The sequence below is a fragment of the Ranitomeya imitator genome, chromosome 3 (genome assembly GCF_032444005.1).
Source record: "Ranitomeya imitator isolate aRanImi1 chromosome 3, aRanImi1.pri, whole genome shotgun sequence".
Taxonomy (NCBI): Eukaryota; Metazoa; Chordata; class Amphibia; order Anura; family Dendrobatidae; genus Ranitomeya; species Ranitomeya imitator.
In genome coordinates this window covers 263,864,217-263,890,697 of record NC_091284.1, presented here as the reverse complement: position 1 = coordinate 263,890,697, position 26,481 = coordinate 263,864,217, and the positions used below count along the sequence as shown (strand labels likewise).

The 26,481-nt window shown below is 41.8% G+C and overlaps 1 protein-coding gene across 3 annotated transcripts in view; it reads right to left on the bottom strand.

Moving 5' to 3' along the window:
- Positions 1–218: 218 nt before the first annotated feature.
- The window catches only part of VEZF1 (vascular endothelial zinc finger 1), a 133,673-nt gene continuing 107,410 nt past the window's right edge, over positions 219–26,481 (bottom strand). For all 3 annotated transcript variants that reach the window (XM_069756427.1, XM_069756429.1, XM_069756428.1), the window contains exons 4-7: positions 23,294–23,480; positions 7,624–7,674; positions 2,895–2,948; positions 219–2,733 (exon numbers count right to left, since the gene is read on the bottom strand). In XM_069756427.1, coding sequence (XP_069612528.1) covers positions 2,303–2,733; positions 2,895–2,948; positions 7,624–7,674; positions 23,294–23,480 — 723 coding nt within the window. In that variant the 3' untranslated portion in view covers positions 219–2,302. The remainder of the gene's footprint in view (positions 2,734–2,894; positions 2,949–7,623; positions 7,675–23,293; positions 23,481–26,481) is intronic.

Below are 26,481 nucleotides of genomic sequence, written 5' to 3'. Positions count from 1 at the left end.
CTTAGTAAATGTATAATTTGCATTTCAGTTTTTACTGTAGGTCTCTCCCTCCTATCTTTTACATGAACTTCCATTGGCAGCAGCTGCAACCTGGTCTGCCAACGAGCTGATAATCTATACCTTTGACCAAGATGAATAGTTAATTCAAGTTTATTTTTTAGTTTGTACTTCAATGTATTTTCAATAAAGAATCCATTACCATGAAGATAACCAAAGAAAACTCTCTACATTTTGTTTATTGAGACATACTAATTAAAAAGGCACAAACATGGGGCATGTGTTTACATGGACAATATAACAAACATATACATTAAAAGTGTAGGAATGTGGCTGCTTTCTGCTAAACAGAAAGTACCGAAGCTTTTGTATATACAAAAGATGTACAGTTTGTCCTACAATACAAAAGTTCAGTTATAAAATATTTTTACACTGAATTCTGTTTATTGTATATATCAAGCCCCTACACGGTCTGCATTTCTCTATCCAGTCTTCTCATATGAGAAGTGTCCTCTTTTTAAAGCATGCCATTTTTCTACTGCAATAGCTGAATAGGCCTTTAGTTTTAGAATACTTGATCTATTTAATCGATTGATCCCATTATCTGCTAGAATAAAACTATTCATTCAGCAGAAAACAGGTTGAAATGTATAAATAAACATTACTCTCAATCTGATAAAAAAGTAAATGTAGAGGTTTTTTTTTTTTTTTAGTATCGCTAAACTGAATGGCTGAAACAGTCTGCAACACACTGCTTATAAAATGTGTTTGCTAGTATCTAGAGCAATTTAAGAATTTAATGCATATCTATAATGAAAATAAAAATTCAGTTCACATATTAATGCTCTAAAAGCAGAAATCTTGTATTCTTTTGGTTTACTACAGTACAGGCAACATTTTGGATGAGGAATAAAATAAAAAAATATATAGCTGAGTAATTAATGGGGTAGCCTTGAAGTGTGTTATCTGACCAAAAAGCAAGTGCTATTGGGGACAGACCAGAATAGGCATCATCCCACTGTCGCTAAAAGAATACTAGCAAGAACAAGGATCTGAATATAAAAAAATGCTAACATATTTACACATTGAACACAGATTTCTACAGCACACACTTAAAAAATTCCATAAAGGAAGAGAGGAAGAAAAAAAAAACAAAAAAAGGGAAAACAAAACAAAAACCATACATATATCTTGATATAATCTTGGCTTGTCTTGTTGGACTCACTACCGTTAGTGGTTAGTAAACAAACTGTTTACAATTTTAATAGAAGACAGCAGTTCCTTGTTAACTTTCTGACCCATCAGCAATCCAAATGGGCAAAGAATAACACATTCAGTTCTTGTGCTTCCAGACCCGGTAAAGATTTTCTTTTTAGCTTTGTTTTTTTTAAAGGCATTCCATTTGTTTGTTTCATGCTGGTTTATGTGCTGTTTACTGCTAGAATGGCATTCATTTGAATCAACTAGGCAAAGGCAGTATTGCTTCAGACGAGAACATTCCTGGAGGAATCGGATGTAACCTCCAGCATCGGAAGAACACCATTCCATTTTTTCCAGACTCATCCCAGACATCTTTTCGAGTTGCCTCCATTCTGCTGTTCTCTGCCCAAATTCTTGATCAAATCAAATACTCCATTCAGGTTAAATACTGTATATTTACATTCCAAATGCTGAGGATTCAGGAAGCAAAAGGGACAAGCTTCTTGGAATTTTTTTCCATAAAATCCCGGGCATTAGTATTCAATCGCACAATGTGTGATAAGACCAGATTTTTATGTGCTTTCCAGCCTGGTATAGGGAATTATATCTTCCTATGGAATACTGTTTGCAAACTTGATTCATCACTGTTGAATACAGATTCATGTGAATACATTTTATTGTGCAACCTACATATTTCATTTACTTTGTATATTAACAGTTAAAAAGCATGAAGGATGCCTTAAACGAACTTCACAAAAAAAAAAGGTGATTTAAAAAAGTAAAATGTATCCAATTAATTGGCATACAAATGACGAAAATAAAATACCTTGCTAGTGTTATTAAAATCATTTAACAAATCATGTAAAATACTAATACAATTTCATTAAATCTGTTATAAACAGTCTCCTAGCCTATGTTCAGTCTTCGGTTATGGTTTATCCCTCTCCTCCTTTAATAGATGTGGTCCAGGACAAACAATTCCCAAATACTAAAAATGACCAATGAAATTGTATCTCCTTCTTATATCAGAAACAAGTTGCTGGTAGAGCAGTACAAAACAACTCAATAATACTGTTGTAAATTCATGTATAAATCCATTTTTCCTTTACCACGGTGATGTAGAAGGTAGAGCTTGGGACAAGAATGACATACTCTCCACTGGTCTCATTGCTATATTTAATGGAGCAGCTAAAGTCATTGGTGTTGGGAGATTCATAGGGCTTGTAATAGTGACTGGGTGTGCTATATTAACAGGAGCAGTAACGGACGTAGGCAAATTAACTTGTGATGTCAAAGACAAAGGTGAAGTCATTGAAATTGGTGTTGTTATGGTCACTGGATGCCCCAAATTCATGGGTGAAGGGATGTTAACAGGACTGGAGACATTGACTGGACTTCTCATACTCATGGCTGCTGCCACAGTTACTGGGTTAGTCAGGGTTCCTGATGCTGCCATGGAGGATGTAATATTGAAGGGAGAAGTAAGCGTTACAGACGTCTGAGGTGCAGTCGAAGTTTGGCACATATTGCTTGTATCTGCATTAAGAAAAAAAGAAATGGGTCATCCACAGAATTCAGAAAAGAAAATTAAGGAAACAACTAGTTCTGACTACTGCTATATATAGTACATTCTATTTTAAGAACGCAAATGGCCCTTTGAAATATATTTATATACTGGTATGAGGACATAAAATCACCTATTGAAAAGGTCCTATGATTCTGATCCACAGCACAAAAGAGCGGGTCTGGAGCTGAAACAAGAGGAAATGTAATATCAACGTCCCAACATAATGTGTGACAAACTTCAGTAGATAATTTCAATTTGTGTTACATTATCTCAGTGTTGGGCCAAGTTCACATGACTATTTTCAGTCGGAGTGATGTCTGTGACAAGTCAGTCCAATGTTATTCACCTGGGCAATGCAGAGGAGTGATTTTTGCAGCATATGCTAACTTCTTATGTGTCGGATGAGACTCACCCATCCAAGTATATGGGTGCACAAATAATGGATTCCATACAGAGCCACCGTATAGCATCTGACTTTTGCAGATACATTGCAATTCCATAACCCCTTCAACCCCAGGCTATTATCCGTTTTCTCTTGCCTTTCTTCAAAGAGCCAAAACTTTTATTTTTCTGTCAAAATGGCCATATGAGGGCTTGTTTTTTGCTGGAAGAGTTGTACTTCTAAATGACACCATTGATTTTACCATAAAAAGTGCTGGGAAATGGGGGAAAATTCCAACTGAGGTGAAATTGCAAAAAAAAAAAAAAGTGCAATATAAATGTTGCCTATAATGTTCATTATATGGTAAAATTGACCTGTCCATATAATTCTTCAGGTCAGTACAAGCACGCAGAACATGTATAGGATATATATATATTTTTTTAAATGGTGATAGAATACAAATGTGCATACGAATTTTAAACGTTTTTACGTTTGTCGCCATTTTCCAAGATCCGTAGCATATCCATTTTTCAGGATCTGGGGATGGGCGACGGCTTTTTTTGAAGCTTGATCTGATGCAGACCCCCGATTGTCATGACAACCCATCGGCGCCCCACGGTCACGTGACAGGGGTGCCGATGGGCGGGACTGGTAACTTGCTTCTGGCCAACGCACGTTAAATGCCGCTGTCAGATAACTGGTTAAATCATCCAATAAGTGTGGGGAAGGATGTGGGCTCAGCGCCAAAGCCCACATCAAAAGCAGGGGACAAGGTCGATTATGTAAAGACTAGATGGTGGCCCGATTCTAATGCATTGGGTATTCTAGAATATGCATGTCCACGTAGTATATTGCCCAGCCACGTAGTATATTGTAAAGGTACGTCATCGGTCGTGAAGGTATAAAGATTCTATTGAGTCTTGTAAATTTTTAATAACGGCTAATTTATAAAAACATATTGCACACGGATGGCAAATGAGAAAAAACAAAAAGCACATCTGCGTTTTCTGGATGAACCACAAGCAGTTTTTTTTTATACCGTCATGTGACCTTAGCCTTACAAGGTTTCTAGAACTTGCAACAAAAATGTTACCACATTAAAGAAAAATCAGGTCATGCATTACAAGCAGACGAGAGATAGATATATAATGTATTATAGCATTTTAAACAACGACTATTAGGTCAATATTATTGATGCACACTTAAATTTAACATTTATTTTATACATATTACTAGCTGAAGAGCCCGGCGTTGCCTGGGCATAGTAAATATCTGTGGTTAGTTATAGCACCTCACTTCTCTTATTTTCCCATCATGCCTCTCATTTTCCCAATCACATCTTTCATTTTCTCCCTCACTCCTCTCATTCCCCCCTAACACTTGTCATTTCGACCTCACATCTGTCATTTTCCGATCACTCCACTATTTTCCCTCACTCCTCTCATTTTGCAATCACACCTTTTCATCTCACACCTCTCATTTTCACCTCAGTATATACATGTTTGTCATCTCCCTTATATATAGTATACACCTGTATGTTATCTCCTGTATATAGTATATACCTGTTTGTCATCTCCCCTGTATATAGTATATACCTGCTGTGTGTCATTTCCCCTGTATATAGTATATACCTGTATGTCATCTCCTCCTATATATAGTATATACCTGTATGTCTTCTCCTTCTATATATAGTATATACCTGTATGTCATCTCCTCCTGTATATAGTATATATCTGTGTGTCATCTCTTGTATATAGTATATACCTGTATGTCATCTTCTATATAGCATATACCTGTATGTCATCTCCTCCTGTATATAGTATATACCTGTAAGTCATCTGCTCCTGTATATAGTATATACCGGTGTGTCATCTCCTCATGTATATAGTATATACCTGTAGGTCATCTGCTCCTGGTTATAGTATATACCTGTGTGTCATCTCCTCCTGTATATAGTATATACCTGTAGGTCATCTGCTCCTGTATATAGTATATACCTGTGTCATCTCCTCCTGTATATAGTATATACCTGTAGGTCATCTGCTCCTGTATATAGTATATACCTGTATGTCATCTCCCCTGTATATAGTATATACCTGTATGTCATCTCCTGTATATAGTATATATCTGTGTGTCATCTCCTCCTGTATATAGTATATATATATATGTGTGTCATCTCCTCCTGTATATAGTATATACCTGTGTGCCATCTCTCCTGTATATAGTATATACCTGTGTGTCATCTCCTCCTGTATTAGACCGCATTCACACGTTATTTGGTCAGTATTTTTACCTCAGTATTTGTAAGCTAAATTGGCAGCCTGATAAATCCCCAGCTAACAGGAAGCCCTCCCCCTGGCAGTATATATTAGCTCACACATAAACAGGTCATGTGACTGACAGCTGCCGTATTTCCTATATGGTACATTTGTTGCTCTTGTAGTTTGTCTGCTTATTAATCAGATTTTTATTTTTGAAGGATAATACCAGACTTGTGTGTGTTTTAGGGCGCATTTCGTTTGTCAAGTTGTGTGTGTTGAGTTGCGTGTGGCGACATGCATGTAGCGACTTTTGTGAGATGAGTTTTGTGTGGCAACATGCGTGTAGCAACTTTTTGTGTGTCGAGTTGCATGTGACAGGTTAGTGTAGCAAGTTGTGTGCAGCAAGTTTTGCGCATGGCGAGTTTTGCGCGTGGTGAGTTTTATGTGTAGTACCTTTTGAGTATGTGCAAGTTTTGTGTGAGGCAACTTTTGCATGTGTTGCAACTTTTGTGCATGTGGCAATTTTTCTGCGTGTGCAAGTTTTGCGTGTGGCGAGATTTCCATGAGGTGAGTTTTGCACTTGTGGCGAGTTTTGCGCGAGCCTAGTTTTTGCATGTGGCGAGTTTTGCGCGTGGCGAGTTTTGAGCGGCAACTTTTGTGTTTCGACTTTTATGTGGCGAGGTTGGTGTGTGTGTGGTGAAATGTGTGCTGAGGGTGATATGTGTTCAAGCACATTTTGTGTGTGTTCATATCCCCGTGTGTGGTGAGTATCCCATGTCGGGGCCCCACCTTAGCAACTGGTATATACTCTTTGGCGCCATCGCTCTCATTCTTTAAGTCCCCCTTGTTCACATCTGGCAGCTGTCAATTTGCCTCCAACACTTTTCCTTTCACTTTTCCCCATTATGTAGATAGGGGCAAAATTGTTTGGTGAATTGGAAAGCGCGGGGTTAAAATTTCACCTCACAAAATAGCCTATGACGCTCTCGGGGTCCAGACATGTGACTGTGCAAAATTTTGTGGCTGTAGCTGCGACACCTCCAACACTTTTCCTTTCACTTTTTCCCCATTATGTAGATAGGGGTAAAATTGTTTGGTGAATTGGAAAGCGTGGGGTTAAAATTTCGCCTCACAACATAGCCTATGACGCTCTCGGGGTCCAGACGTGTGACTGTGCAAAATTTTGTGGCTGTAGCTGCGACGGTGCAGATGCCAATCCCGGACATACATACATACACACACACACACATTCAGCTTTATATATTAGATTTACATATATACTGAAACCTTAAAATCGGATCAATGATAACGGTTTGTTCAATTATGAGCTTGAGTCAGTCACTTGATATCTTGTATAACCTAATGCTGAAATAAATTATTGTACCCTACCCATGACGATGGATGATGTTAGTAAGTCAGACTGAATGATAAAAAGATTAAATACGACTAGAACACTTAGAACTGCTGACTGCAGCAGCAAATTTACATATGATACAAGTGACCGACACAAATGCATAACTGAATAAACATTAATGTTGGCCTAGCTTTCACTGAGACACAATTTAACCCCTTAGTGCTATATGTCGGATACATAGTCATGCTGATCAGTTAGGTACTGCCTCTTGAACTATATAGCTAAGGTAGGCTAAAACTATGGAGTGAACAACCACTGAATCTAGTTTTTTTTTTATTTTTAAGACAGGCTGCCATGGGCCATGTTCCCATCTTCTTGCGATGCCGTCCTCCTGCTTGGTTCGTGTGGGTGACGCATCCCTGCATCATCCACACAGTCCGCTTGGCATCACGCTCCTGCGCAGGCATACTTATCTGCCCTTTTGAAGGCTGAGCAAAATCCTGCATTGCGCAGGTTCCGGGCCTCTCTGACCAAGGATGAGCGCGGCATTGCAAGAAGATGGGAGGCACCGGACCAAGAAGAGCGACACCCCTCGGACCGGACTGCCCTGCAGGCGAGTATGATAAAAGTTATTTTCTTCTCTTCCAGGTCGGGTTGGGGGCAGATAGACAGCATTATAGAATGCGGTATATAAGCCCTGAAAGGCGGTGGCCGCATCTTACATCGGCCAAACCTGGTGACATGTTCCCTTTAAAAGAACCTTCTGTATAAGTCTATTAAACTAAGTTAAACATATAAATAAAAGTAAGTGTATTTGCACTACAGTACGTGCAATGTGATTTAAATGTAAACTGTGAAATACCTTCATATTTGATTCTACAATGAAGTGGAGCCTGAAGTTCATGAAGTTGTCCTGGAAAAAGGACAAAAACATTAGATTACATCTTGAGAAGAGACCACAATAGCAATTTCTGTAAACATACAAGGCAACTCCACATTATTAATCTGGCATTTAATTAGTTTCAATTCTGAAAACAGAGAAATTAAAGATATCAAAATGAGAAATACATGGTTATGGTGACTTTAGCCCCTTCACTCCAAAACCTGTTTTTACCTTCATGAACAAGCCAATTTTTTCATGTCTGAGCAGTGTCACTTTATGAGGTAATAACTCTCGAACACTTCTACGTATCCCAATGGTTCTGAGACTGTTTTCTCGTAATACTTTGATATTGGTCAAATTTGACATGTTTTGCGTTTATCATTTGTGAAAATATCGGAAGTTTGGTGCCAATTTTGCAAATTTAATTTTTATGCCCGTAGACCAGATTTTTTGCAATTCTGACCAGTGTCCCTTTATGAGGTGGTAACTCAGGAACGCTTTAACGGATCCTAGCAATTCTGAGAATGTTTTTTTCATGACATATTGGGCTTCATGTTAGTGGTAAATTTAGGTCGATAATTTTTGCGTTTATTTGTGGAAATTTGGAAACAATTTTGCAATTTTCAAATTTTGAATTTTTATTCTGTTAACCCCTTTGTGCCATGCGCCATACTGGTACTGCACTGCGGGCACTGCATTTGTGCCAGCCGCAGTACTAGTACGGCGCCGCCATTTTCAGGTCACCGCGTGGCATCGCGTGGTGATCGGGTTCCGATGGCTGCTGTCCCTGACACCCCCGGCGATCGCTGTGATTGGCTGGTCAATTCTGACCAGCCAATCACAGCGACATATCAGTGAAGCTAAAAAAAAAAAAAAAAAGAAGCATGTGACAGGCTGTGATTGGTGCATCAATCAGAGCCGTCACAGTAGGTGGGGTGATCGCCACGTCACCTCACCTGATTAACCCCTATAGCGCTGATGGGCTAGAAGCTATTGTTCAGCCAATCAGCGCCAAAGGGGTTAATTAAAAATACCGATGACCGCCCTGCACGCCATCTTTACCTCAGATTTGGCGTGCAGAGCGGAGGTCTAAGCCCCTCTGTCTAACCTGAGAAAAGATTCCATTGGTGGCCAGTTTTCAGCGTCCAGCTTCCTGCTGTGCTCTCTGCTGCCATCAGCCTGCTGTGTGAGGCCTGTGATCAGAGCAGCAGTAGCAGCACCTCCCCCACCCCTTTCCCATCCCCCATCCCTGTTCCAGTATCCCCTCCCTCCAATTGAATTTTTGCGCACTTTTTTGTGCTTTTCTTCCTGTGCGCGGCGTCCCGTGCAGAGCATTTGTGCTCTTCCTGTGTCCGCAGTGCTTTGATCAGTATCGCTGCTGATCAGAGACTGCGCCACAGGACTTTTCCTTTTTTAGCTAGTTAGTGTAGCGGACATCGCAGTCTAAGCGACGTCCGATTTTTTTTTATTACAAAAAAATAATAATAGTAATTAGTACAGTGTAGTTTTAGATGTAGATTAGCTGGTGTCACAGCATTAGTGACGACCGGCCTTATTTTTAGAGAGAGAAAAAAAATTGTACAGAGTAGTTTAGTGGTAGCGTGTTAGAGTAGCCGGCGTCACAGCGTTAGTGACGACAGATCATCTTTTAGAAGAAAAAAAAATCGTACAGAGTAGTTTTATAGGTAGGGAGGTAGCGTCTTTTTTGCATAAAAAAATCTGCTATCGCCGAATAATCTCTAGTGAATTAGGGGAGCGTACATCACACTGTTAGTGGCGTCTGCTTTTCTTTTGTAAAAAGAATAGTTGTGTCGTCTAATTTTTAGCGCGTTCATTAGGGGAGCGTACATCACACTGTTAGTGGCGTTCGTTTTTTCTTTTGCAAAAAAAAAAAAAGATTTAGTTGCGTAGGATAAATTTATACTTTTTTTTTTATACAAACTTATTATTTTACATCTGATTTTTCTTTTCATTTTTTTTCTTGTTTCTTCTACATTTTTTCTCACTGCTTGTTTTTTCTCTCTGATTGGTTATAATAAAGAGTACCCTATACACAAGCCCCACACATTACACGTGTAAAAGCTCCACTTACACACACATCCCCAGGGTTTGGGAAAAAAAATAAAAACGGCCCATTCGTCAACATGGCGCTATTCACCAGAGGAGGCTTACGCCATCCTTGTGTCCGACTTGGATACAGCCAGTGAGGAAGATCCCACATTCCTCCTCCTCATCTGGTGAGGAAGGACCCCTGTTCTGTCCTTTCTGAAAAGGACAGTATGGTTCCAATTATGCATTAAAGTTTCACTACTATTAGTATTTTGGTTTTTGCTGTGTTATAGCACCATCTAATGGTGGTTAAATTTATAACCTGTGTTTTTTTTAGTTATAATTAGAGTGTTGCATTGTGGGATTGTACCAAAGTATGCTGGGACAGGGAAATTCCATTACTTTCTGTGTACTTCCTGGGACACACGTGCTCATGTGCTGTGCTGGAACCATCTCACTTACTTGCCATCCTGGTTAAGTTTATCCGGTAAGATTGTTACCTCTGTTCTTGCAATGTAGTGTTCTACAGAATGTGATTTATTGTATAGCAGCTAGTACTTGGGAAATCTATTATCAGTCACTTGCTGTATGTAGTTATATGTAGAAGTTGCATCATCCTGTATATTTTTCCTGCTAGTTGTAAAGTATCAGCTGTGCTGTTATTTGGCTCAATACTTATGCATATCATTTGTATTCTTAGGGTATGTGCACACGTCCGGATTTTTAGTGTTTTTTTTTTTTTTTTCGGAATTTCCCGATAAAAACGCTATAAAATCGCTTAAAAAACGCAAACATTATGCATCCTATCATTTAGATTGCATTCCGCATTTTTTGTGCATATGTTTGCGTTTTTTCCGCAAAAAAAAACGAGCATGTTCATTATTTTTACGGATTTTTTGCGGACTTCCCATCAAATTGGAGTGTCCGGAAAAAAACGCAAAAAATCCACGCAAAAAAAGCGTCAAACGCGCAAATTCCACGCAAAAAAAAGCACACGGATTTCTGGCAGAAATCTCCGGATTTTGTCAGGAAAAAATCCTGACGTGTGCACATACCCTCATAGTTTTACCACATTTTCAATACCTGTTACCAATAAACAAGTTAGACTACAGAGAACAGTCTGCTTATTTGGAAGGCAGAAGTGGTTTATGCTGTATGTTGGATCACACACCGTATCAACGTGTATGAAGACAGAACAACCCCCAACAAGGCGCCGTAGGACCCAGGCGCCTCCTGCAGCAATCGATCCCGTATGGATTGCACCGCCTGAAAATTTTCAGCCCGTCATTCTGGATTTCAGCAGCAGCTCAGGAATCCAGTTTGACACCACTGGCCTCACTGAAATTGACTTCTTCAAATTCTTTTTCAGTGATGAAATAATAAATCTTATGGTGGCCCAGACGAACTTGTATGCCCAACAATTTTTCACCCAAAATCCCACGTCCTCACATGCCAGATGGACCCCCGTAAATGCAGCAGAGACAATGACATTTTGGGGAATTGTGCTGCATATGGGCATAATCATAAAGCCAAAGCTTCGGCAATACTGGAGTACTGATATTCCCTACAGTACACCGGTATTCCGCATGGCCATGAAAAGGACACGATTTGAAGGGATCCAAAATTTTTTTGCATTTTAGTGATAATGCACAGTGTCCTCCTCGAGACGATCCAAACTTTGATTGTCTATATAAAATTCGGCCAGTGATTGAACACTTCAGCAGAAAATTTGCTGAGGTGTACACACCCCAGAGGGACATCGCTATTGATGAATCTCTCATTCACTTCAAAGGCAGGCTAAAATTCCGACAATACCTGCCCAGTAAGAGGTCCACGTACGGAATAAAGCTGTACAAACTGTGCGAGAGTACCTCAGGGTACACCCAGATTTAGGGTCTATGAGAGGGAAGGACACCCAGATTAACCCCCCTGAATGCCCCCCCCCCCCCCCCCCTCATCCTGGGGGTGAGTGGGAAAATTGTGTTGGAATTGCTGCACCCACTGCTGCTTAAGGGTTATCATCTCTACATTGATAACTTTTACACCAGCGTCCCACTCTTCAAGGCCCTCTCTGCCAGAGGTACAGCTGCATGTGGCACCATGCGAAAAAAAATCAGTGAGGCCTCCCTAAGCCGCTAATTGGGCAAATGCTGAGAAAAAGGGAAAGCAGAGCCCAATGCAGCGACAACATGCTGGTGGTCAAGTATAAGGACAAAAGGGATGTCCTTATCCTGACCACCATACACCGTGACAACAGCACCCTTGTCACTGTTCTTGGGACCACAACACAAGTCCCAAAGCCAGATTGTATCCTGGATTACAACTGGTACATGGGGGGTGTGGATCTCTCAGATCAGGTCCTCCAACCATACAGTGCCTTGCGAAAAGCTTACGTATGGTACAGAAAATTGGCCGTGCACATTGTACAGATGGCAATGTACAATGCTTTTGTGCTGTTCCGATCTATAGGCAATACGGGGGGGGGACCTTCCTTCAGTTTCAGGAGGTTGTCATTAATGCCCTAATGTTTGGCACTCAGGGAGGTGAGGGTCCCAGTATTTCAGAATCAGATAGTGTCCGTATTGTCCCAGGTCAACATTTCCCAGGACAGGTTCCCCAAACCACAAAAACGGTGCAGAGTATGTTCCAAGAGGGGAATCCAAAAGGACACAATTTACCATTGTGAAACTTGCCCTGAGAAACCTGGCCTTTGCATTAAGGATTGCTTCAAAGCATACCACACATCCAAATTAATAAAATTAGTTTATACCCTGTTGACACAACACACTTTTATTATCTGATGTACCCCGCACATCTTACACATACCGCCACATTATAAATTCATACACCAGTAAAACCAAAAGAATTATAATCAATACTATAAAACTATGCCTCTAGATAAATTCCTTCAGGGGTGTAGTTTCCAAAATGGGGTCACTTGTGGGAGATTTCCACTGTTAGGCATATCAGGGGCTCTGCAAATGCAACATGACGCCGGCAGACCATTCCATCAAAGTCTGCAATTCAAAACGTGTTTTTTCCCCACATATGGGGTATCGGCATACTCGTGAAAAATTGCACATCTTTTTCTGTCTATTTTCTCCTATAACCCTTGGGAAAATAAAAAAATTGTAGCTAAAAGATCCTTTTTGTGGAAAAAATGTGTTTTATTTTTTTTCACGACTCAACGTTCTAATTTTTGGTGAGGCACTTGGAGGTTCACGGTGCTCACCACATAGCTAGATAAGTTCCTTGAAGAGTCTAGTTTCCAAAATAGGGTCACTTGTGGCAGTTTTCCACTATTTAGGCACATCAGGGGCTCTCCAAACACGACATGGTGTCCAATCTCAATTCCAGCCAATTTTGGTTTGAAAAAGTCATATGGCGCTCCTTCCCTTCCGAGCCCTGCCGTGCGCCCAAACAGCAGTTTTCCCCCACTTATGGGGTATCAGTGTATTCAGGACAAATTGCACAACAACTTTAGTGGTCCATTTTCTCTTTTAACACTTGTGAAGATAAAAAAAATTGTTTCTAAAAGATCATTATGTGAAAAAAAAGTTAAGTGTTCATTTTTTCCTTCCACATTCCGTTAATTCCTGTGAAGCACCTGAAGGGTTAATAAACTTCTTGAATGTGGTTTTAAGTACCTTGATGGGTGTAGTTTTTAGAATGGTGTCACTTTTGGATATTTTAAATCATATAAGCCCGTCAAAGTGACTTCAAATGTGATGTGGTCCCTAAAAAAAATGGTTTTGTAAAGTTTGTTGAAAAAATGAGAAATCGCCGTTTAACTTTTAACCCTTATACTCCCCAACAAAAAAAAAAATGTGGTTCCAAAATTGTGCTGATGTAAAGTAGACATGTGGGAAATGTTATTTATTAACTAATTTGGGCGATATGAGTCTCTGATGCAAGGGTATAAAAATTCAAAGTTTGAAAATTGCAAAATTTTCACCAATTATCCGGGGGGTTTTTCACAAATAAACGCAAGTAATATCAAAGAAAGTTTTGCCACTATCATAAAATACAATATGTCACGAGAAAACATTCTCAGAATCACCAGGATCCGTTGAAGCGTTTCAGAGCTATTACCTCATAAAGTGACAAAGGTCAGAATTGTAAAAATTGGCCCCGTTACTTAGGTGAAAACAGGCTTCGGGGTGAAGGGGTTAAACCAGATAGTTATGTGACACAAAATAGTTAATAAATAACATTTCCAACATATCTACTTTACATCAGCACAATTTTGGAAACAAATTTTTTCTTTGCTAGGAAGTTATAAGGGTTAAAATTTGACCACCTCACATTTGAAGTCAGTTTGAGGGGTCTATATGGCTGAAAATACCTAAAAGTGACACCATTCTAAAAACTGCACCCCTCAAGGTGCTCAAAACCACATTCAAGAAGTTTATTAACCCTTCAGGTGCTTTATAGGAACTCAAACAATGTAGAAGGAAAAATAAACATTTTACTTTTTATCACAAAACTTTTTACTTTAGACTCATTTTTATTATTTTCACAAGGGTAACAGGAGAAAATGGACCTCAAAATTTATTGCGCAATTCCTCCTGAGTACGCCGATACCCCATATATGTGAGAAAATATAGTTACTTACCGATAACGGTATTTCTCTGAGCCCATGACGGCACCACGGAGAGAGGGGATCCGTCCACCAAGGACAGGAAACCTACAGATAAAAAGGCGGTACCTCTCTCCCGCATCAGTTGTTTACAGAGCATGATAGGAACATAGGTTAATAAAAAAAAATATATATATATTCGACATTACTCAAAGTCTTAACAGCGATACCGCATGACTATTTTCATGAGGACTAGCATAACTTTTACTAGTGTGCACACCCACACGTGAAGGGAGGGAATGTACGGGTGCCGTCATGGGCTCAGAGAAATACCGTTATCGGTAAGTAACTATATTTTTCTCTGTCCCCCATGACGGCACCACGGAGAGATTTGCAGAGATTGTACAATAGGGAGGGACCACCACTTCTAGAACCGTACTCCTAAAGGTAAGGTCTGAAGAAGAAGCTAGATTCAGCCGATAGTAGAGGGGGAAGATGGCGTAGCAACTCTACATCTGTTCTATTAAGGCCCCGTCTTTTTCTGCCCAGGAGGCTGCTACCTCTCTTGATGAATGGGCTCTTAGTTTTCCTTCAGGATGGCCGCTTCATGCGAGGAGTATGCCAGGGTGATGAAGTCCCTTATCCATCTTACCGGCGTGCCCTTAGAAGCTTTTTCGCCCCTCTCAAGGACTGAAAGCACACAAAGAGAGACCTATGCTTCTACGCTCCCGTGTGGCCGCTAGGTACTAGATTAGGCATTTCCCCACGTCTAGTGTATGTAAGATTTCCTCTTCACTATCTTTGAGATTGGGACAAAAAGCAGAGAGGGAGATCTCCTGAGATCTGAGAAACCGTGCTGCCACTTTGGGCTGGGTCAATCTTAAGAATAACCCTATCCTCTAAGCTTTGTGTGAAGTGAGGGCTGGCTTGACAATGCCCGAATGTCACTGACCCTACGAGCTCTTATGAGAGCTACATAAAGTGATGTTTTAAGGGACAGATTCCCAGAGAAGCCTCTGACAGGGGTTCAAAAGGAGGTTTGGATAGGGATGTAAGATCCCAGTTTAAATCCCAAGGGGGAGTAAACTGAGAGGGGATGGGTCTAGACCTGGCCAACACTTTAATGAACCTGGATATCCCCCGATTCCCAGCCGGGTCGTAATTGTATAGGGCCCTTAAAGCCAAGACTGGAACTTTTAAAGTATTTGTGGCTAGCCCCTGTTCCAACCCCTTGTGCAGAAACTCTAAGACAGCTGTTATTGGAAACTCCCTCTTCTAACTTGGAACCTGAAAAGAAGTTCCTCCAGGTTTCTCCCATGCAGTTTAGTGGCTCCTATATGGTCTTCTCCACTCCTGGAAACATTCACGATCAATATTATGGTTAATATTCTGAGGAGTTGCACCAGTGAAGTCTGGGTGACCAGACTTTTGACCATTGCCACATATTAGGGCTCAGAGTACCGGCCCCCGACCACCTGCACCATATTTCCACGAGGAGGGGACTTGGGAAAGCGACATGTGCCTGTTCAGACTGGATTACCCAGTCATGCACAGTGGCGGCTGCTTGCGTCATAGGGGCGCGCGCTCACCCCGCGCGTGCGCACTAGCCTCCGGTCCTGGACTGCGGGAAGATCAAACCAATAACAGTTAGTACAGGGATAATTGCAGAGCATTAGGATGTACACACATTACTCATGCAGGAGATCACGTCTATTCTGAATCCTTAGATGTCTAAACCCCAAGCAAGGGTTGGATATTATTGAAACTAAGGCATACACAATCCGGCAGGTAATATTTCCTGACATTACCAGAGTTGGCCTTCTCATTAGAAGCGCTGAAAGGGAAACGTGGATCATCACTCCTATTTTACTGATATAACACACATATACATATCCTAAAAGGCAAGCTTGTCAGTGTTATTTATACACCCAGACAGCCATGGAGGGAGTAGCCATACTCTATGCTAGAGAAAAGCAGGTTTTTTTCCCACCAGAGAGGTGCCGATTCGCCACAAGGTACCAAAGACCGACATGCCTTCCCTGGTAACCCTAATACAATAGACTTATGGGACGAGAATCTGTCTACTGGATGTTAATCAAGGAAACTAGCCTGATTGTCGTATGTGGAATTGGGAAGGATTCTTTCCTTCCACCTCTTGGTATTTTCTGCTCCCCGAACAGTAGTATGTCCTTTTATAGGTGGAGAAAACTGTTCCAAACGGAAGAACTGCTAATTTACTAAGCCAATTCAAGCATAGCTGTTTGATTGGCTTAGCCCTGTTGTAAAGAATGAAGCAACAGAAGTTGGAACTGGGTACAAAACCACTAGGACTCTGCAAGCCAGATTTGGGGCCCAAGACAAAAATGTAAAGTGGTAGGCCAACGATACGATGTGCAGCCACGCAACAAGGCTTAAGTCAGAAGGTCTAACCCAGAGGCAAAAAAGGCACCAAGCGCGAAGTACTATGAAACACAGAGGCACTATGACACTAATAATATCCCCTGAGGCACAAGGGCACTGAAGCAATATGATGCAATAAGTTGCCCGTAAGCACACATTATGATGCATAGAGGCGCTATGAAGCCCTGATGAAATATGAAGCAAAAAAAAAAAAAATGAAGCACTATGATGCAATATGCTGCAACATGATGCATAAAGGCACTGTGAAGCATTATGATGCAACATGATGCACAGAGGCACCATGACGCAATATGAAACACTATAATACAACATGATGTACAGAGGCACTATGATGCAATGATACATAGAGGCACTAAGATGCAACATGATGCACAGAGGCACTCAATATGATGCATAGAGGCACTGATGCAATATGAAGCACAGAGGCACTCAATACGATGCATAGAGGCACTATGATGCAACATAATGCACAGAGGCTCTCAATATGAAGCATAGAGGCACAATGATGCAATATGAAGCACCGTGGCACTCAGTATGATGCATAGATGCACTATGATGCAATATAACGCACAGAGGCACTCAATACGATGGATAGAGGCACTATGATGCATCATGTTGCACTCAATATAATGCATAGAAGTATTATGGTGCAATATGATGTACAGCGGCACGCAATATAATGCATAGAGGCACTATGATGCAATATGAAACATAGAAGCATGCATTATAATGCATAGAAGCACTATGATGCAATATGATACACAGACACGCAATACAATGCATAGAGGCACTATGATGCAATATGACGCACAGAGGCACTCAGTATGATTCATAGAGGCACTATGATGCAATATGACACAGAAGCACTCAGTATGATGCATAAAGGCACCATGATGCAATAGAACGTGCAGAGGCACTCAGTATGATGCATAGAGGCACCACGACGCAATACAACACACAGAGGCACTCAATACGATGCATATGGGCACTATGATGCAACATGTTGCACTCAATATAATGCATAGAAGTACTATGCTGCAATACGATGTACAGCGGTACGCAATATAATGCACAGAGGAACCACGATGCAACATGATACATAGACACGCAATATAATGCATAGAGGCACTATGATGCACAGAATCACTCAATATAATGCATAGAAGCACTATCATGCAATATGATACATACACACGCAATATAATGCATAGAGGCACTATGATGCACAGAGGCACTCAATATAATGCATAGAAGCACTATGATGCAATATGATACACAGAGACGCAATATAATGCATAGAGGCACTATGATGCACAGAGGCACTCAATATAATGCATAGAAGCACTATGATGCAATATGATACACAGAGGCACGCAATATAATGCATAAAGATACAGTCATGCTTGAAGATGCCAAACAGGCCCACAATTTACAAGCAAAAGAGCAATTTCTCAGAGATACGGATAAGACTCCACTCTGAATAGTACATCTCATTTGTCAGACTAACCCCACCCGAAGGAGCTAACCAATGAGCCGCTGAAGGGCAGTCTTCATGGAGACAAAGTGCTCCATTACACCATGTGTCCTTCCAAGGCATAGAGTAGTTAAGTTGCAAAGAAAAGTGGTAAAAAAAAAAAAAAAAATTGAAAAACGTGCTTCAAAAAGTCACTCTGAAGTCCAATCATAAGGCTCTGCGCAGACAAGACATGCAACTAACTTAGTCAAATCATGAGATGTAGCCTGGACATATGGCCTTATTATAGCCTAGAGGTCCAAGGCCTAGCTGTGTATATGTGAAAACATACCTCGCACATGAGGCTCTAGCACAGCTTTGGCACAAAGGCATGAGACCATCAACAGAACATTCCACCATGCACTTACCTGTGCTGGCTCCATACCTGCTAAAAAAAACAGGGGGAGCTGGTAACGCAGAGAGCCCATCATGAAGGGAAGCAGCGTCCCATCGGGAATGCTGCATTGCTGTCAATGATTTTTTCTCCTGCCCCATGAGATCCAGGAAACCAGCCTGTTGCCTGTCTTGTTTCGCACTTTCTACCGTGGAACGTAAGGCGACCTTATGCCCCTGCGCCCTGCTCTGACGTCAGCTGAAGTGCGACAGCCTTCTCCACCATGCGTCCTCTTTGCCGCCTCTCCCCACCGGCGTTGGAGCAGAGCGCCTCCGCTGCGGGAGGAAGCGGCTCCACCCAGGAGCCTCGTCCGCTCACTGGTCTCTGTGGCTGAGGGACCCCCCCAAGAGGGTTTTAGCCCCGGGCTCGGCTCCGGTATTCTCTGGAGAAGATTCTGGGAGAGGCAGCATGTGGCTTTTTTTTTTTCTTCACACTGTACACCGGAGGCCCAGGCTTTTGCAGCTTGCAGGCTGATGCTTCAGGAGGGAGAGTGCCACTCTCCCCGCAACCACAGAGGGACCCCCCTCGATGTTTATCGCTGCTGCAGCATCTTACCCGAGGAGGTGGCCGCGAATTCCATGCCACCTCCCCCGCACTCCCTAGAGGCCCACTAGCCCCAGCGGTGGCGCTTCGGGTCACCACGCCAGCCGAGGCAGGGGGACCCCCGCTGCCTGAGTCGGATTGATTGGCCCCAGAATCCAACAACTTCTTCCTGTCGGTAAGCTGTAGGTCTCCCATCAAGGACAGGAAACCAACTGATGGAGGAGAGAGGACAGGCCTTTTTATCTGTAGGTTTCCTGTCCTTGGTGGGCGGATCCCCTCTCTCCGTGGTGCCGTCATGGGGGACAAAGAAAATCACCCTTCATGTGCAAGGTAGAGCTTGAAAGGCAAGGAACACAGTTTGACTTTTTGAACTCAAAATTGGCTGGAATCGAGAGCGGACACCATGTCGTGTTTGGAGAGCCCCTGATGTGCCTAAACAATACCCCATATATCAGGGGTGTCAAACTGCATTCTTCAAGGGTTGCAAACAGGTCATGTTTTCAGGATTTCCTTGTACTGCACAGGTGATAATTTAATCACCAACTCATTACTTGTGTAGGTGATTAAATTATCACCTGTGCAGTACAAGGAAATCCTGAAAACATGACCTGTTTGCAGCCCTCGAGGAATGCAGTTTGACACCCCTGCCATATATGGTGGAAAACTACTGTTTGGGCGCACGGCAAGGAAGGAGTGTCACATTTCGAAAGCCCTAATATGCCTAAACAATGGAAATCCCCCACAAGTGACCACACCAACTGAAACTACACCCCTTAAGGAATTATCTAGAGGCATAGGTATAGTAACGATAATAATGCTTTTGGTTTTACTGGTGTATGAGTTTATAATGTGGTGGTATGTGCAAGTTGTGCGAGGTACATCAGATTATAAGTGTGTGTTGTGTGAACAGGGTATAAACTAATTTTATTAATTTGTGGACGTGTGGTACGCTAGAAACAATCCTTAATGCAAAGGCCAGGTTTCACAATGGTAAATTGTATCTTTTCGGATTTCCCTCTTGGAGCACACTATGCACCATTTTTGTGATCTTCCCTTCTTTGCTGTTTGGGGAACCTCTGCTGGAAAATGTTGACCTGGTACGATATAGGCAACATTAGTTTCAGAAGTACTGGTAACCTCACCTTTCTGAGTGCCAAACATTAAGGCCTTGATAACTACATCCTGAAACTAAAGGAAGGTCCCCGTATTGCCTGCAGATCCGAACAGCCCAAATGCATTGTATTGTGCCATCTGTACAATGTGCACGGCCGATTTTTTTGTACCATACTTTAGCTTTTCGCATAGTACTTGTATGGTTTGAGGACCTGATCTGAGAGATCTACACCCACTATTTACTTATTATAATCCAAGATACAATCTGGCTTTGGGACTTGTGCAGTGGTACCTCAAATAGTGACATGGGAGCTGTTGTCACAGTATCAGGTGGTCAAGGTAAGGACCTCCCTATTGTCCTTAAAATTGACCATGCGTATGTTGTCGCTGCATTGGGCTCAGCTGTCATCCTTTCTCAGCAGTTGCACAGTTAGCGGCTTAGGGTGGCTTCCCTGATTCTTTTTTTTTTTTTTTTTTACACACGGTGTTGCATGCAACCTTACCTCAGAGAGGGTCTTGAAGAGTGGGACGCTGGTGTAAAACATATCTATGTAGAGATGATAACCCTTATCCAGCAGTGGGTGAAGCAATTCCCACACAATTTTCTCACTTACCCCCAGGACAGGGGGACATCAAGGGGGTAAATCTGGGTGTCCTTCCCTTCGTAGACACCAAATCTGTAGATGTGCCCGGAGGTAAGCTTACAGAGTTTAATTCTGTACCTGGCCCTCTTGCTGGACAGGTATTGTCAGAATTTTAGCCTCCCTTTGAAATGAACCAGAGATTCATCTATAGTGATGTCCCTTTGGCGATGGTATGTCTCAGAAAATGTTCTGCTGAAGTGTTAAACCACTGGCCAAACTTTATATAAAGGCTCAAAGTTCAGATTGTCTCAGGGAGGACACTGTACATTATCACTATAATGCAAAAATTTTTGGATCGCTGCAAATCGTGTCCTTGTCATGGCCATAAGGAACACTGGTGTGCTGTAGAGTACATCAGTACTCCAGTTGTGCCAAAGCTCTGGTTTTCTGATTATGCCTATATGCAGCACAATTCCCCAAACTGTCATTTCTGCTGCATTTACAGTGGTCCATCTGGCAAATGATGATGTGAGATTTTGAGTGAAGAATTGATGGGTATACAAATTTGTCTGGGTCTACCATAAGATTTATTATTTCCTCGCTGAAATTTTTTTTTGAAAAAGTCAATTTCAGTGAGGCCTGTAACATCAAATTGGATTCCTGTGCTGCTCATGAAATCCAAAGTAACAGGCTGATAATTTCCAGGGGGTGGAGTCCATATGGAATAGTTGCTGAAGAGGTTGCCTTAAGGTACCGTCACACTAGACGATATCGCTAGCGATCCGTGACGTTGCAGCGTCCTCGCTAGCGATATCGTCCAGTGTGACAGGCAGCAGCGATCAGGCCCCTGCTGTGCTGTCGCTGGTCGGGGAAGAAAGTCCAGAACTTTATTTCGTCGCTGGACTCCCCGTAGACATCGCTGAATCGGCGTGTGTGACACCGATTCAGCGATGTCTTCGCTGGTAACCAGGGTAAACATCGGGTAACTAAGCGCATGGCCGCGCTTAGTAACCCGATGTTTACCCTGGTTACCATCGTTAAAGTAAAAAAAAACAACCGCTACATACTTACCTACCGCTGTCTGTCCCCGGCGCTCTGCTTCTCTGGTCTGGCTGTGAGCACAGCGGCCGGAAAGCAGAGCGGTGACGTCACCGCTCTGCTTTCCGGCTGCCCGGCGCTCACAGCCAGACCAGAGAAGCAGAGCGCCGAGGACAGACAGCGGTAGGTAAGTATGTAGCGGTTGTTTTTTTTACTTTAACGATGGTAACCAGGGTAAACATCGGGTTACTAAGCGCGGCCCTGCGCTTAGTAACCCGATGTTTACCCTGGTTACCGGGGACATCGGGATCGTTGGTCGCTGGAGAGCTGTCTGTGTGACAGCTCTCCAGCGACCAAACAACGACGCTGCAGCGATCCGGATCGTTGTCAGTATCGCTGCAGCGTCGCTTAGTGTGACGGTACCTTTAGTCCTAGGGTGCCTTGCTGGGGGTTGCTCCTCACTAGATGAGGAGGAGAAGGAACAGAGTAATGTGGGATCTTCCTCACTGCTTGAATTATTGCCGGAGACTTGTGTTGTGTGGGGCTTGTGTAAAGGGTACTATTTAATATAAAAACTAAAGAGAAAAAAGTCAAAAAGAAACATTTTGAAGAAACGATTAGGTGAAATAAAATGAAAAGATTTATCAGTAGATGTAAAAAAAAAAAAAAAATTACACTGAGTCATTGGCTGCTATGGGTGTAAAAGGAGAAAAACTCAAGGTGTGGCCAGCCCCCCCAACTCAACCTTATTGAGAACCTTTGGAGCATCCTCAAGCTAAAGATCTATCAGGGTGGGAGGCAGTTATATCAAACCAGCAGCTCTGGGAGGCTATTCTGATATCCTGCAAAGAGATTCAAGAAGAAAACCATCCAAAAACTTATGCAAGAACTGTAATGGTAATATCAAAGAAGAGGTCCTATGTTAACATGTGACTTGGCCTCTTAAGATGTTTTTGATTGAAAAAAGCTTTTTATTTCAGTAAATGTGACCTATCAATGCTGCAAATTCAACAAATGACCATTTTCAGTTCTTTATATAGGTTCTTTCAACCTTTGAAATGTTTGGAAACTGTTATGCATAAAAATTTGGAACAGTGCATTTTGATTTTCTTACAGTTTTGAAAATAAATACGGTTATCACTGGGAAGTTTGTGCAATAAAATGTGATTTATACTCTTAAAGGTTGATGATTTGAACATTATAGTGACTCAATTGAATAGACTATTTAGGAAAATCAGAGAAAAAAATTGCATTTGAATAATAATTTGGAATGAGGTATAGTTTGCTGCCTTCCCTTTGATATCAGCCCTCTTACACCAAATAAGGTGACATAGCAGATTAAACGGTTACAAAGAAAACCAAATTATTACAAATTTATTATATCCAATGGTATGAAAAATAAGTAAATTCTTTACCTTGGAACTTTTTTCCTTGCTTACAAGTATTACAGTTAATACTTTGACTTTGGCCATGTGTCTTTAGGTGACTGGTGATGTAGGCTGGACTAAGAAGCTTGCCGCATACATTACATGAAACCTTTCCTTCGTGGCGCACCATGTGTGTTCTCAGCCTGTCTTTTGTGGCAAAGGCAGCCGTACATGTCTAGAACAAAAACAGAATGTGTTGGTGAGAAAAATAAAAGAGGGCAAGAAAATCTGTAATATTAAAAACACAGACATTATTGGCTAGGACACAGACTCATTTGAGTACAAATTATTGCTGACCCAATTAATGTTCTTTGTTGAATTTAGTGGATCTTATGGTTAAAGGGAACCTGTCAGCAGGACTGTGCACAGTAACCTACAGACAATGTCAGGTTGGCGCCTTTATACTGAATAAAATGATACCTTGGTTGATGAAATCCGTCTTGTGGTTGTTGTTTAATCTTTATTTTCAGTTTTGAGTTAATGATATGCTTGTGCTCCGGGGTGGCCTATGGGGGGGGGGGGGATGTGGTGCTCTACTTAGGTATTCATGTGTATGGCATCTGACAGGTCACTGATCCCTCAGTGACCTGTCCCGTTTTACATACTGAATATTATATTTAATATATATACATTTAAAGATTTTTCTGTATTTTCATGACTATGAAAATTGTAAATTCACACTGAAAGCTTCAAAACTATAAATGAACACATGTGGAATTATATACTTAACAAAAAAGTGTGAAACAACTGAAATTATGTCTCATATTCTAGGTTCTTCAAAGTAGCCACCTTTTGCTTTGATGACTGCTTTGCACACTCTTGATGAGCTTCTTGAGGTAGTCACCGAAAAAGGTTTTCACTTCACAGGTGTGCCCTGTCAGGTTTGATAAGTGGGATTTCTTGCCCTATAAATGGGGTTGGGACCATCAGTTGTGTTGTGCAGAAGTCTGGTGGATACACAGCTGATAGTCCTACTGAATAGACTGTTAGAATTTGTATTATAGCAAGAAAAAAGCAGCTAAGTAAAGAAAAACGAGTGACCATCATTACTTTAAGAAATGAAGGACAGTCAGTCCGAAAAATTGGGAAAACTTTGAAAGTGTCCCCAAGTGCAGTTGCAAAAACCATCAAGCACTACAAAGAAACTGGCTCACACGAGGACCGCCCCAGGAAAGGAAGACCAAGAGTCACCTCTGCTTTCAGCCTCAGAAATTGCAGGTTAACAGCAGCTCAGATTAGAGACCAGGTCAATGCCACACAGAGTTCTAGCAGCAGACACATCTCTACGACAACTGTTAAGAGGAGACTTTGTGCAGCAGGCCTTCATGGTAAAATAGCTGCTAGGAAACCACTGCTAAGGACAGGCAACAAGCAGAGATACTTGTTTGGGCTAAAGAACACAAGGAATGGACACTAGACCAGTGGAAATCTGTGCTTTGGTCTGATGAGTCCAAATTTGAGATCTTTGGTTCCAACCACCATGTCTTTGTGCGACGCAGAAAAGGTGAACGGATGACTCTACATGCCTGGTTCCCACCGTGAAGCATGGAGGAGGTGCGATTGTGTGGGGGTGCTTTGCTGGTGACACTGTTGTGGATTTATTCAAAATTGAAGGCATACTGAACCAGCATGGCTACCACAGCATCTTGCAGCGGCTTGCTATTCTATCCGGTTTGCCCCCAAACACACCTCCAGACTGTGTAAGGACTATCTGACTAAGAAGGAGAGTGATGGGTGCTACGACAGATGACCTGGCCTCCACAGTCACCAGACCTGAACCCAATCGAGATGGTTTGGGGTGAGCTGGACCGCAGAGTGAAGGCAAAAGGGCCAACAAGTGCTAAGCATCTCTGGGAACTCCTTCAAGATTGTTGGAAGACCATTTCCGGTGACTACCTCTTGAAGCTCATCAAGAGAATGCCAAGAGTGTGCAAAGCAGTCATCAAAGCAAAAGGTGGCTACTTCGAAGAACCTAGAATATAAGACATATTTTCATTGTTTTACACTTTTTTGTTAAGTATATAATTCCACATGTGTTAATTATTCATAGTTTTTAATAATAATAATAATCTTTATTTTTATATAGCGCTAACATAACACTGTCCCCGATGGGGCTCACAATCTAGAATCCCTATCTGTATGTCTTTGGAATGTGGGAGGAAACCGGAGTGCCTGGAGGAAACCCACGCAAACACAGATGTTGTCCTGGGTGGGATTAGAACCCAGGACCCCAGCGCTGCAAGGCTGCAGTGCTAACCACTGCGCCACCGTGCTGCCTTCAGTGTGAATGTACAATTTTCATAGTCATGATAATACCGAAAAATTTTAAATGAGGTGTGTCCAAAATTTTGGTCTGTGCTATATATAGATAGATAGATAGATAGATAGATAGATAGATAGATAGAGAGAAGAAAAAAGTCTGCAGGCTTGTGTTGGCTGTGGCACCTGCACTGCAGTTTGATTGCATGTATAATGTGCATATAATTATTATGGTTGGGGTCATACGGATATTAAAAAAATATATCAGTGAGGGATCAGTGACCTGTCAGCAGTCTGCATTATGAATATCTAAGCAGGGCACCACATGAAGACCCCTCCCCCCCCCTTCCCCCCCACCTTTCCCCCCACCCCCCACAGGCCACCCCTGAGCACGAGCATATCATTAACTCAAAACTGAAAATAAGGATTAAACAACAACCATGAGACGGATTTTAGCACCCAGGTATCATTTTAATCAGTATAACGGCGCTGACCTGACACTGAAGGTTACTGTGCACAATCCTGCTGACAGGTTCCCTTTAAAGGGAATCGGTCAGTAGCATCAACTCACTTGTCGGCCATATGGGCATGTAGGTTATAGAAAACTGAATAAAAATGATACCTTGATCTCCGATGTTGTACTCCAGAGAAATCCATATTTTTCCTAATATGTAAATGAGCTGTTAAGATCTATGGGTCGGACAGACCTGCCAGACAATCTGCCTCTGAAGCTTAATATTTACAGAATTGTAATTGTGTGCTATGAGATAACTGTAGTATCTATGTGAATGAGAACACTATATCTTTCCAAAAAGCGATAGGGATTCTAAATACAATCACTGTTATACACTAGTGTGAGCGAACCCTAAGTCAGGCGAGTGCAATGCGATAAAATAAGGGATTGCACGCAGACCAAT